This window comes from Stylophora pistillata, chromosome 2, assembly GCF_964205215.1.
Source record: "Stylophora pistillata chromosome 2, jaStyPist1.2, whole genome shotgun sequence".
NCBI classification, from domain to species: Eukaryota; Metazoa; Cnidaria; class Anthozoa; order Scleractinia; family Pocilloporidae; genus Stylophora; species Stylophora pistillata.
Genome location: NC_142520.1, coordinates 53,348,014 through 53,360,401, shown reverse-complemented (window position 1 = coordinate 53,360,401; position 12,388 = coordinate 53,348,014). Strand labels below are relative to the sequence as shown.

Sequence of the window (12,388 nt, the reverse complement as noted above, 5' to 3'; positions counted from 1 at the left end):
AGAAATCGGGAAAAAGTTACGCAATCGGCTGGCAAAGAAGGATCTGTAATTGAATACTGCGACCAGAATCTGAGACTGAAAAGCACCGAAAGGTCATAAAAACCGTCAAAGACATCAAAGATTTGACGAAGATTGCAAGTTTCGAGCGCCTGATCTCTATTGCTTCTTTACGCGATTCTTTTTTGGTATAATTCTTTATTCTCGATTAAACCCTAGTTATTCATTATTCATTTTCTTTTTAAGCCGTTATTCCTTATTCATTTTCTTTTTCAAGCCGTTATTCATTATTCATTATTCCGCTTCCACCCCCGACATTCATCGACTGACTTTCTGTAAGAAGGGGGTAGGGTTCTAAAGAAATGGTGGTGCTGCTTCGGTGGGTGTAACAAGGTAATTTTAGTTTTTATCAACTGAATTGATATTGTAAATTGGCACCGTAAGAAGTTTCAGTAAAGAGTAAAGAGTAACCTTCTGGCTTGGAGAAGTTTCTTACCAGAATCACAACTACTGAAATACCTTACTAAAGACGACACCGAGGCAGTAACCTTCACCGTCAAGAAAAAATTTTTTTTACTCCACCACTTGTAGATACAAGAATTTCGCAGCAGAGAGTTAAGAAACAAGGAGATGTTGGCCGGCCCGATATTAAGTATTCAGTGCAGCAAGGAGGTCAAATTTCAGGAACCAGTCACTGTGCAGCTACCGCTATCCTTGAGAGACACTGAGCAGGGCGCTCAATCATTGGGTATCTCTGATCTGTCATTAGCCCGTGCTCGAGTCTTGTTTTTACCATCTGATGGAACCCATCTAGATTGGACTGAAATTACCGCTGATTCCTCTCCATGGCTGGATGGCACTGTCATTAAATTCAATGTGAAGCACTTCTCGAGGTATGCCAAATTAACCATCTGCTTTTAAATTTTCACAAGACTTTGATAAGTGACGTAAGTCTCCAGGGTAGCGATACTACTACTAATAAATAAATATTAATAAAAATAATAAATAATTTAGCAATGGACATTCCACTTGGTGGCTCTTCCTTGTCCACTGTTTTCAGATCGAATTGGAGTTTGGAATGTTGGTTTTTGCGGAGGGAGGAAAACCGGAGAACCCAGAGCAAAACCCTCGGAGCAAGGACGAGAACCAACAACAAACTCAACCCACATGTGACGCCTGGGGTCCATTTCTCCAAAGTCCCGGTAACTTAACGGGCCCGTAAAGCTGTTCTGTTTTCATTCAAGATGGGGATTTCAAAAGTTTTGAAATGATGTAATAAAACTATCAGCTAAAGAAACAAAAAGGGCTGGTTTGGGTGCCAGAACCTGCTTTCCTATCCTTTAAATTTTGATTTTAAAACCGTAGTTACGGGCCCGTAAAGTTACCGGGACTTTCGAGAAACGGGCCCCAGGTCCGGGAATCGAACCCGGGCCACAGTGGTGGGAGACGAGTGCTCTCACCACTGCGCGATCCTTGCTCCCCAACTGGAAAAAACCTCATCGAAATCGAAACGAAAAGAACTCAAAGCAAAACTAAACAAAGGCAATCAGAGCAGATCCGATTATAATTAGAAACACGAGGTCAGCGATGGTACAACTGGTGTTTTTTGAGAGTGTGGCTCATTTTCTCGCAAGCATCCGTATCTTGATCTTATTTGACTTACTACAGTAGCTATAAGGCATCACACGAATCTATGTTAGAGTTTTTATCACCATCGCAGCTGCGTAAATTCGTCCCATTCGTCAGTTAAGGGAAGACATTTTGTTCGCATATGGACAGGACTACTAATTATTCACCTATTGTATGACCACAAGCTTTACTTTGCTTTTACTTCTGTTATATTTCTTTATTCCGTCTATCGTATTTACTATTTCTATTGTTATTGTTATTGTTAACATTATAGTTATCATTCATTATCGTATACGTTTTGAATTGTGAGGAGGTGAATTTATTTCGTCAGCCACAATGAAGACACTAACGGACAGGTCATTCTTTCTCGCCAGGCGAGAGAAGGGGGAGGGGAGGGGAAGGTAGGGGGATCCGGTCCATTTTTGTTGTGTCACAGTGAAATCTACTTGATTCTGTCATAACGCTATGTACTCCAAATGTGATTCCCCCCAACTCCTCCGCCCCCTCTCCCCTCCTCCATCTCCCCTCACCCCCTCCCCCCTTCTCCCTTCAGGCGAAGAATTATGATTGACCTCATATTGTTGCTTCGTTGCAGACTTTGGGGCTGGATAGATTGGTGCGTTAAACCCGTCATGTCACCAATTATTGAATTAGCACGTAACTTTAACACAGAAGATGTATCCCAAGTGGCCGTTTTTACAGCTTGTCTACCAGCAGATACAGAGTTAGGTTCTACAAGATTGTTGAATGTGTTTTGCAGTTCAAGTAACGCGACAAGGAAGCACATTAAAGATGAAGAGAGATTGTTGTTAGAAGAAGAAAGTGCTTGGGACAACATGGTACCACGCGAAAAGGCTTACGTGTTTCTTTCAGGAAGTGTGGTTCATCCGGCCGAGGTTACGGATTTGGAAAAATTTTTTGTCAGGTAAGACTTTAGGAAAGATTTGCCTGGAACTTGAGCATCTGGTTTGAAATGAAATAATAAAAAAAAGAGATGGATGGGAAAGTGAACTGCTTATTACCACCATGGTGGTTAACATAACATAACATAACATAGCAACATAACATAACATAACATAACATCAACTTTATTTCAACATTTCAACATGATAAGTGTTTAAAGATTCGCGCTTATGGGGTCGTGCATTTAAATTAGTCCAAAAAATTGGTTAGCCAATCAGTCCTTTTGTTAGGTGAAACGAAACTGAATCGGAACGTTCAAATTCATCTGGACGAGTGGCTGTTAGATTATCAGATGTTAGGGATTTAAGATGCAGCATATAAAGCTTGTTGAAGACGATATCAAGCTTCTCTCTTATGTCCAAGTTGTGGAGTGCTAACTGCCTCAATGAATAGAGCGCTGGACATTGTGCGGAAGGTCGAGGGTTCGAGCCCCGGCCGGACCAACACTCAAGGTCTAAAAAAAAAATGAGGAGAATATGCTGCCTTTCTTTAACATCAAGAAATGGTCAGATATTCTAGTCTTCTCGGATAGGGACGAATAAATGGAGGTCCCGTCTCCTGCAGGGTTAGGGGTAGGAGACGTTAATTTGGTCAGATACAGTGAAATATATGAAGTTCATATATTTTGAACTGCGGTATTAGATACCTATGATGCACGATCCTCGCAGTAGATAGCGCTATTTAAGCAATAGCGAAAATCAGACCTGAAAAAACAAAAAAACAAAACAAAAAAATGAACTTAACGGCCTACTCCCAGTTGGCTTGTTAGCTCAATTGGTAGAGCGCTGCACTAGTATCGCAGAGGTCAGTGGTTCGAGTCCCGTACAGGCCTGACTTTTTTCAGGTCTGATTTTCGCTATTGCTTAAATAGCACTGTCTACTGCGAGGATCGTGCATCATACGTATCTAATACCGCAGTTCAAAATATATGAACTTCATATATTTCACTGTATCTGATTTATCACTTTCACGGGTTTATTACGAATCAACTTAACGGCCTGCTCCCAGTTGGCTTGTTAGCTCAATTGGTAGAGCGTTGCACTAGTATCGCAGAAGTCAGTGGTTCGAGTCCCGTACAGGCCTGATTTTTTTCAGGTCTGATTTTCGCTATTGCTAAAATAGCGCTATCTACTGCGAGGATCGTGCATCATACGTAGACGTTAATTTCCAACGCAGGAGTATACTGTGTGATGGATGTCCTCCCCTGGGGTGGGATGGGTGGGTTCGTAGATAGAGGACCACCCTAATTAACTTCGTGTTACTGGTGATAAAACATATCCTCTGTAAATATTGTTTGTAGTAGAAGTAGTGCTTGTAAAGTGTTGGATACTTTTGCGAGGAGTTCAAAAAGCGTTAACCTTGCTTAAAATGTGCGCTTATCACTGTTTTTGGTAAGTTACTCATACGTTACGGTGGAGCATCACTGATGTTCGATTCGTGACGGCCATATAAAAAACGCAAGACTTCAGCGATAGTACAGCTTTATTGAAGCCGTTATTTGTCCGTCAATTACCGCTCAAAATTTTCCGCAGCTTTTGATCCCACTTACCTCCCAAAAAAATTTTAGGAAAATCAGCTTTTTATTGCTCTAAGAGAGGATTTTCCTTAAATCCTCCTCATATGTCAAGAAATTGTCTCATTTCATTACAGGTTTGAAAAGGACGATTCTATAAAGAAGAATTTAAGGGTGCATGTTGTCGACAAAGGATGGCTAAAAATAGAGTTCTACAAGAGCAGAGAAAAGAGGCCAGACAATAAACTGTGCCAACTAGAAATGGATCTCCCCCCTCGAAAAATAGACATTGAGGTAAAGAACAACGTTTCAAAGACGTAGCTTGGACCGTCTAACTGACTTGATGAGTCCGAATGAGTGGGCGGAGACGGATGGGCACGCAGCATCGAAGGTCTTAAGATGCGAATTGCAATCGTCTGCACCCCGGCTCTTTTTGGAAAGAAGATGATGAACGGAAACTGAAGTCCATTGAATGTGGTCGTGGGTGACTTTTTAAGTCCACTCCGTTGGAAAATCCTCCTTTGCAAAATCATTCTTAATCCATTTACTTCCCAACAAAGGAGAGGAATCTTTATTATGAGACACTAACGGAATAAACTAAGATTTTTTTCCACGTGATGCTTATCTAGTAAATAGCGTTTTTCATGCTACTGTAAGGCCTTATAATGTATAATGAAACCCAATTTTTTTTGGCAGAAGACACCCGTGGATTTTTTTGGAGTTCCTTTGGATGACAACAGCATCCTTCACGATGCTCCACTTAGGGAAGTCCTAGCAGCCTGTAGCGGAGTGTTAGAAGAAATAAACTACGGGAATATTTATCGAAGTCATTATGAAAGGAACAACGACGGACAAACTCGATGTAGTTTTTACAAAGCCCTGGCGAGCCTACCACCAGATGACCAACAAAAGTGCTTTGAAAAGATTGTTGAATTTTTGCAAAAAAGTGAGGGAACCAAACACATTGGAGATCATCTCTTGAAAGGTAAATTTTTAGTGAAGTTCTCAGAAACACTTCCACGTTTCATAGAACGAAAATAGGTCGCTCTTTCCGTTCCTTCTAAGATTTTACTTTCTAGAAGTTTTCAATGTCTGCGCAGAAATGCCAAATTCGTAGAAGAATCCAAAACGAGGCTTCAACAAAAAGAATGAAACAATTCTCACTTCAGCTTCTGACTTGGGATGGTTATTTTTGATTTGAAATCAGGCTATGCGGCGTAAAGTTGAAAGTTTCTCTCTCTTTTTGCTAAATTTCAAAATAATGTCTGAACCAGAGACTCTTCCGTGCAACATTATGTTGGAAGAGCATGTTTGATCGGTTAAAACTCCTCTTTCAAATTGCTTTTACAGTCAAACTAAGTGAAGCGTACCCCTCAAGATCACATTAATGAATTGATCATTTGGATATTGAACCCGCCAGTCGTTTCAAGAATGCAATAATGAATTGATTATTTGATTATTGAACCCGCTAGCCGTTTTGCGAATGCAATAATGGATTGATTATTTGAATATTGAACCCAACAGCCGTATCCGTTTTGAAAAGGTGCGGATCATTGTTCAAATTAGAAGTCCATTTCTGAAGTCCAATAAGATTGTTCTATTTGACGAGGAATCCTGAAAACGAACAAACTGTACTGTATAAACACTGCGAAAACAGTCGATCGCAAATATTAACGAAATAAAAAGTCTTGCGATGGCTTCGCCCGTAAACTATTTTTTTCGACAGTGATGAATACACACAAGAATTTCTACAAGTTCGTTAAGATGTAAATAGGCGAAAAAAGCTCTCGATAACATTCCATTTACAACATTTACAAGAAGTTCCACACAATACTCGAACTCACCTTTCCCGCCAAGTCTGACGCCTTGTTGAAATGGTACCGATACATCATCACGTGTTCGCAAAATCCAATTAGAAATGGACTTCTGATTTCAACAATGATCCGCGCCTTTTTAAAACGAATACGGCTATCGGGTTCAATATTCAAATAATCAATCCATTATTGCATTCTTGAAACGGTTAGCGGGTTCCATGTTCAAATACTTAATTCGTTATTTCGCTCCTGAAATAATTCGCTGGTTCAATATTCAATTAATCAAATCATTAATGAAATCCTGAGGGGTACGCTTCACTTAGTTTGACTGTAAATGACCTCGCACGTTTGCTCCCGATGAAACCTTTTCCATCCAACTTTTTGCTTCACCAGCAAGTGTTTGACTGTTACATGTAATTCAACTCTGCATTCTAAGCAAACCCTAGGCAATCAAAAAGAAGCCAAGTTTGAGTGACGTCAGTGCCAGAATTTCAGAGAAATATGTTTAGCTACCCCGTGTTGTTTGCGACAAACATGACGTTGAACGAAAATGTGTGATTGTCAGTCCAAAGTTGAACTCAAGCTGTCATCCGATCTCGGAAATCGGTCATTCATCTCTGAATGTAAAAGACAGAACTCCAGTTGAGATCTTGATAGTTCGAGTTATTCGGTGTCCAGAGAAAAATATCATTGATACATGTACACTAATATAATTTAAGACTGACGAGGACATTGCCTTAAACTCGAGAGAGCCAGCAAAACTACATGGTCAGCGTTCGATATAAAGGGCCGGATACTATATATTACCGCTGGGGTGGGGGTGGGGGAAAGGTGGATCTGTGGGGATCACATGGTTTCATGGGAATGGAGTGGGCGGGGGGGGGGGGGGGTCGGTCGTCACCGGCACAGTAAAAAGGGAGGGCTATATAAAATTGAGCGCCAATTAACTGGGGTATCATAAGAATTCTAGAGAGCCTTGGGGAGGATCAGGTTATTATTTATCGTCTCTCCCCAGACGATAAATAATAACCGGTCTCTGACTCTACTCCTTTGTACCTGTTTTCCTCAGCTAAAGCTCTGATTATGGAACCGCCCACTGAAGGTGTGCTTAATGCGGTCGCCGAGAGACTGAGAACAGGTTCATGGTGGAAGAACCTCGCCAGTAAATTGAAGATCAAGCAATATGTTATTGCCAATGTTCAAGAAGAAGAGGAGGATAGCCAAGAGCGCTGTAGGGCAGCGCTAGAAATTTGGCGTCAGAGCAATGGACCTGATGCTACAAGTAGAGAGTTAATGCTGTGTTTAACGAACATGGGGTATGGTAATGTGAACTGGCATACAATGAGAGAACTTGGCCTTGTAACCAGTAGAAATATGCCTCCAGAAGAGAGAGAATGATCTGTGTTACAAAAAATGACGTTGGAGAGGATACGAGGTTGAATGCAAGTGCTCTTTTTTCACATCACTGTGCAACAGAATTTGCACCTTGTGAAGCTGTAATATTATTTTGTGGAAGAAGACTACGCGACAAGTTGCTGCAACCGTGGCGGATGTATGTTTGCCAGTTTATGTGGTAAAGGTAATTTTTATAGAAAAATCTTTTTTTCTTTGACAGAACTGTTTCTCTGTAACAAGCTGCACAAGTTTAAAATAATCGAATCTGTGAGATAATCTTCAAATTGTGCAAATTGTCGCCGCTATTGCAGCGGCCAACATGTAAATCGACATAAAAATGGATTCTACAATTTCCTGACTGTTTAAAGAACATATCAGGCAATTTATGGCTTAAAACCGTACATAACTTAGACATGTTTCTTATTAACCGAATTCGAGGTTTGTACTGTGAGTCACGGACTGAGCTTTTTCCGTTCAGTGTTATGGCTCAAGCGCGAAGCGTCAAAAAAAAGGAGATTTTGTAACTAACAGTGCGGGCTGAGAAAACGGGATTTGCGAGATATCTTTTAAATTTGTTGGCTCAAATAGAGGGTAAAAATCTCAGTTAAAACAAACTTTGGAATTTACCGGGCTTAGAGTGAAAGATGGCCCGTTAAATTGACCTATCATAGCGCACGTAGTTAGGTGCGGTAATTGCCATCACCGCTCTATACTATGGGGAAAACTCATTACCCGACGAATGATCCCCGCCTTAAATTGCACGCGAAACCGATATCGCACGAAACGCGAAACGATGAGTGTGATATCAGTTTTCGCGTGCAATTTAACGCAGAATTTACGAGTCGGGTAACGGATTTTCCTTCACTCGCAAAATTTAATTATACAAGAAAAAAAGAGAACAAAGATGTTATTTATATGTAGATGCGAGACAATATCACTTAGCCTTAATTAGACCTAGCCTTTAATGCGAGATTTTATTCGACTATGGGATTCTAGCAAGAACAAACCTTTTCTCTTTCTATCCTCCTTCAATCTGCTTTACTTCACTCTATTCCTGTTTTTTTCTTTCACCGTATCTTACCATCATTCTACTATTACCTCCAATTTTCATTCATCCTTTAGGCTCAAAATATAATTCCAAACTATACCTCTTAATTAACCCATTGTATAGAGTGTGCAAAGAAAAGATATTATTTATAGAGCAAAACTCACAATGAGTGTCGATAGATTTATTACATAATTTTTTATTTAATTTGTTGATTTTATTTTTTGTACTTAGGACTTGTAATTCACGATACAAACTGTATGTTTGAATAATTAATTATGAATTTAAAATAATTAAAATTATAATTTTAAATTAAAATTTTTAATAATTAAAAAAATTTTAAATGAAATTAAATTTAATTAAATTTTAAATTAATTTAATTTAATTAATTTAAATAAATTTAATAATTAAAATTATTAATAATTAATTATTCAAATAAATAATTAATTATGAATGTCGATAGATTTATTACATAATTTTTTATTTAATTTGTTTATTTTATTTTTTGTACTTAGGACTTGTAATTCACGATACAAACTGTACGTTTGAATAATTAATTATGAATTTAAAATAATTAAAATTATAATTTTAAATTAAAATTTTTAATAATTAAAATTTTTTTGAATTAAATTAATTAAATTTAATTAAATTTTAAATTAATTTAATTTAATTAAATTTAATTAATTTAATTTAATTAATTTAAAGAAATTTAATAATTAAAATTATTAATAATTAATTATTCTAATAAATAATTAATTATGAATGTCGATAGATTTATTACATAATTTTTTATTTAATTTGTTTATTTTACTTTTTGTACTTAGGACTTGTAATTCACGATACAAACTGTACGTTTATTTCACAAGAAAGAAAAATTAGTTTAACGAAAGAAAACTGACAATGAACTTTCGTAAATATGCACATAAATTTTATCTAATGCAATTGACCATTTTTTTTAAAGAGGTTTGAAATATTACAATAACATGTTTATATGCATTTGTACTGTGGGTTATTTTCGAATGAACCTCGATTGTTGGCTCTCTGAAGGTCACGCTGCTCCTTAACCCTTTACCTCTCATTCATGAGTGACCAAGACAGAATATCAAGACAATATCAAACAGACAAGTGATGAGAATAAAGAAAAATATCAATCAGGGAATAGGCCATTTTACAGTTGTGTACTTAGTTGCCAAGCCTTTGATTTGGAGCGAGGCTGAAAGTGACCTTGTCGTGATAGAGACCTGTATCTAGTTAGCATGATAACAAAGTGATTTACATTTAAAAGGCAGCAAAGTTTGTACCATAACAAGGTCATCCCTAGCCTCACTCCCATTCAAAGGCTTGGCAACCAAGCACACAACTGTAAAATGGACTATTGGTCACAACTATAACCTCTGGGTTAATAAAGGAACCATGAGAACACAATGTCATCCCTAGCCTCAGTCCCGTTAAAAGGCTTGGTAACCAAGCACACGACTGTAAAATGGACTATTGGTCACAACTATAACCTCTGGGTTAATAAAGGAACCATGAGAACACAATGTCATCCCTAGCCTCAGTCCCGTTAAAAGGCTTGGTAACCAAGCACACAACTGTAAAATGGACTATTAGTTGATCCAATACCAAATAGTCCCTTTGAACAGGAGTGAGGCTAAGGGTGACCCTGTTGTGATATAGACCTGTATCTAGTTAGCATGATAACAAAGTAATTTGCATTTCAAAAGCAGCAACATCTCTATCATAACAAGGTCACCTTAAGCCTCACTCCTGTTCAAAGGCTTGGCCACCAAGCCCACAACTGTGAAAAGGACTATTCCCCGTGGCAGCATCATGTATGGCAAACGGCAGGGAGAATTACTGATGAGATCTCGGAAATGAATGGGTTAGCGTGTCTCCTTTACTTATCCTTCCCACAATTTTGATAACCTATCGCCATGGCAGTGGAACTTCGCTTCTTACATTTTGATAAACAAATTGTTTGTCGAGTTGATTGACTTTTTCAAATATTGTGGCTTCTAAATGAGCCCTTTGTATTATGCATTTTGATCCTTCTGATCTTTCTATGCTGTCCTGTGACTATACTTCAAATACAAAAATATCATGTTTCTGCGACATGTGTTTCTGTCATGTTTGTGTCCTTACGATGCGTTTTTTGTTTCTAATAGTTTAGTTTGAAACAGCTAATGGTCAATTCTCCAAATCGCTTCACTTTCGCTCGCTCACGACTCCATCACTCGCTCATTGCTTTCACTGTCATTTATGATAATAATAATAATAATAATGATAATAACTACTTTATTAGTAGTACTCTTCGCCTACTAATGACCTAGCTACAGTATATTATTACAGAGAAAAATGAAACCAAAAATAAAAAAAAGATTACAATAAGATATGTACAGTTAAAAAAAAATAAACTGCATGGTTAAAAACAATAATGATATTCAGTGATATGCTTACTCTGAGCTTTTTCGCTAACCTAACGAAATTGTTATAATCAGGCTCTTGCCTTAAGCTGTCAGTTCAAGTATTAAACAATCTCGCTGCTGAGTCCTGAAAAGTGCCGCTTTCAGTTGGAATAGCCAACTTTGGGGCTTCAAGAGATCTTAGATTATAGGCGTTGACTGTACGGAATTTAAGGCGTAAGTAATCAGGCCAGACATCATCGTAGAGGGCTTTATGAGTAATTTTCAGTAGAGCTAGATCTCTCCTTTTGTGCGCACTCCCGTGTTGAGCCCCACTCAGCCTAATCAAGTCAGCCTCCAATGCAGCTGGTGTTGCAGCTCACAGGTTTGCGTAATCTGTAGCGAAGTTACCAGCCCTCACTCCATTCTTGATTAAACGAACACAGTGAAGAACTTACTCTACGACTCCACGATCGGTGCGATCCCGGGCTCAGTCTAAGAGAAAATAGGACACCCCCTTAAATCAGTTACGGCCAGCAGTTCACAAGCCCACTTTTTCTGTGGTGAGTTTACTAACCTTCCTTCCTATTTGGTTAAACACGCATGAGCCAGCTTGCAGGCTTACAGTAGACTTACAGTCACGATCTACTCACCCTCCGTGGTCTGGTTTACATTTGACCGTACCGCTTAAAAAAAAGAAAAACCGAGGCTGGCAAAACAAGCCAAAACAAGAAAACCATTTACACGAACATGACAATTGTCGGTATAAAAAAAAGGGCAATCGACAAGTTCACGTTCATCGGGTTAGAACTGAGTAGCATCTGCATGTTCGTTATAGTGATCGTTCAGGTATTGTATCCGTCCTTATAGTATCCTCCTAGATTTATTTCATTTGTTAGTTAGTTTGTTTTTGTTTATGGGGGTTGGGGCTGGTGACTCGGTCAAAGATGACTGAACATTCTAATAAGAAGACAAACGTATCAGTTAAAGGGTGCTATTTGACCTGCAAGCCCTGTGATCCTCCTTCCTCCCCCTCTCCCCCCCCCCCTCCCCCCATCGGCGATAAGTACTGACGGCTACTTATGAAAGTCAGGGGTGAAAAACCGTCACATGACTATACTGGAAAATGTGTCTAAATCAATTGCTTTGTTCATGCTTTCTCTAAGGAATCATTTTTTCGTGGGGGATGGGCGCTTATTTGGGAGAGAATACTTGATAGATCGTGGGGGCTTATTCGAAGAAATAGATTAAAGCGAGGTGTTACTGTGCTAGTGGGGTAAGCATTGTACATAAATCGACCCTACCACGGTCAAAATCGTTGTGTGTAGCCTTGACTTCGTCTGACAACAAGAAAAAAATTGATGGCAAAGCAAGCCCAAAACGGCGAAAATCGTTGAAAAACACAACGGACACATAAGAAGTGGGTCAGTTTTATCAATCTTAAATGTAAAATGTTCATATTTCGGAATGTTTAATGTTGTAAATGGACCATATTTCGTTGCCTATACTATTCTTTCTTTAGCGCACTTACGGTTCCTCGCGTAACTTAAAACCGCGTCACACAACGCGTGACACTTTCACGAAGTAATCCTTCATTTTTCCTCGCGACGTGAGCTTGGGACGCTTCAGG

At 38.8% G+C, this 12,388-nt stretch overlaps 2 protein-coding genes across 1 annotated transcript; one reads left to right on the top strand and one right to left on the bottom strand.

The window, feature by feature from the left end:
* The window catches only part of LOC148740330 (uncharacterized), a 191,029-nt gene that overhangs the window by 127,120 nt on the left and 51,521 nt on the right, over nt 1-12,388 (bottom strand).
* LOC148740335 (uncharacterized) lies at nt 567-7,314 on the top strand. The gene is made up of 5 exons (XM_088749141.1): nt 567-890; nt 2,222-2,551; nt 4,240-4,396; nt 4,799-5,087; nt 6,986-7,314. The coding sequence occupies exons 1-5, from the start codon at nt 628-630 to the stop codon at nt 7,312-7,314; spliced, it is 1,368 nt and encodes a 455-aa protein (XP_088605267.1). The 5' UTR covers nt 567-627.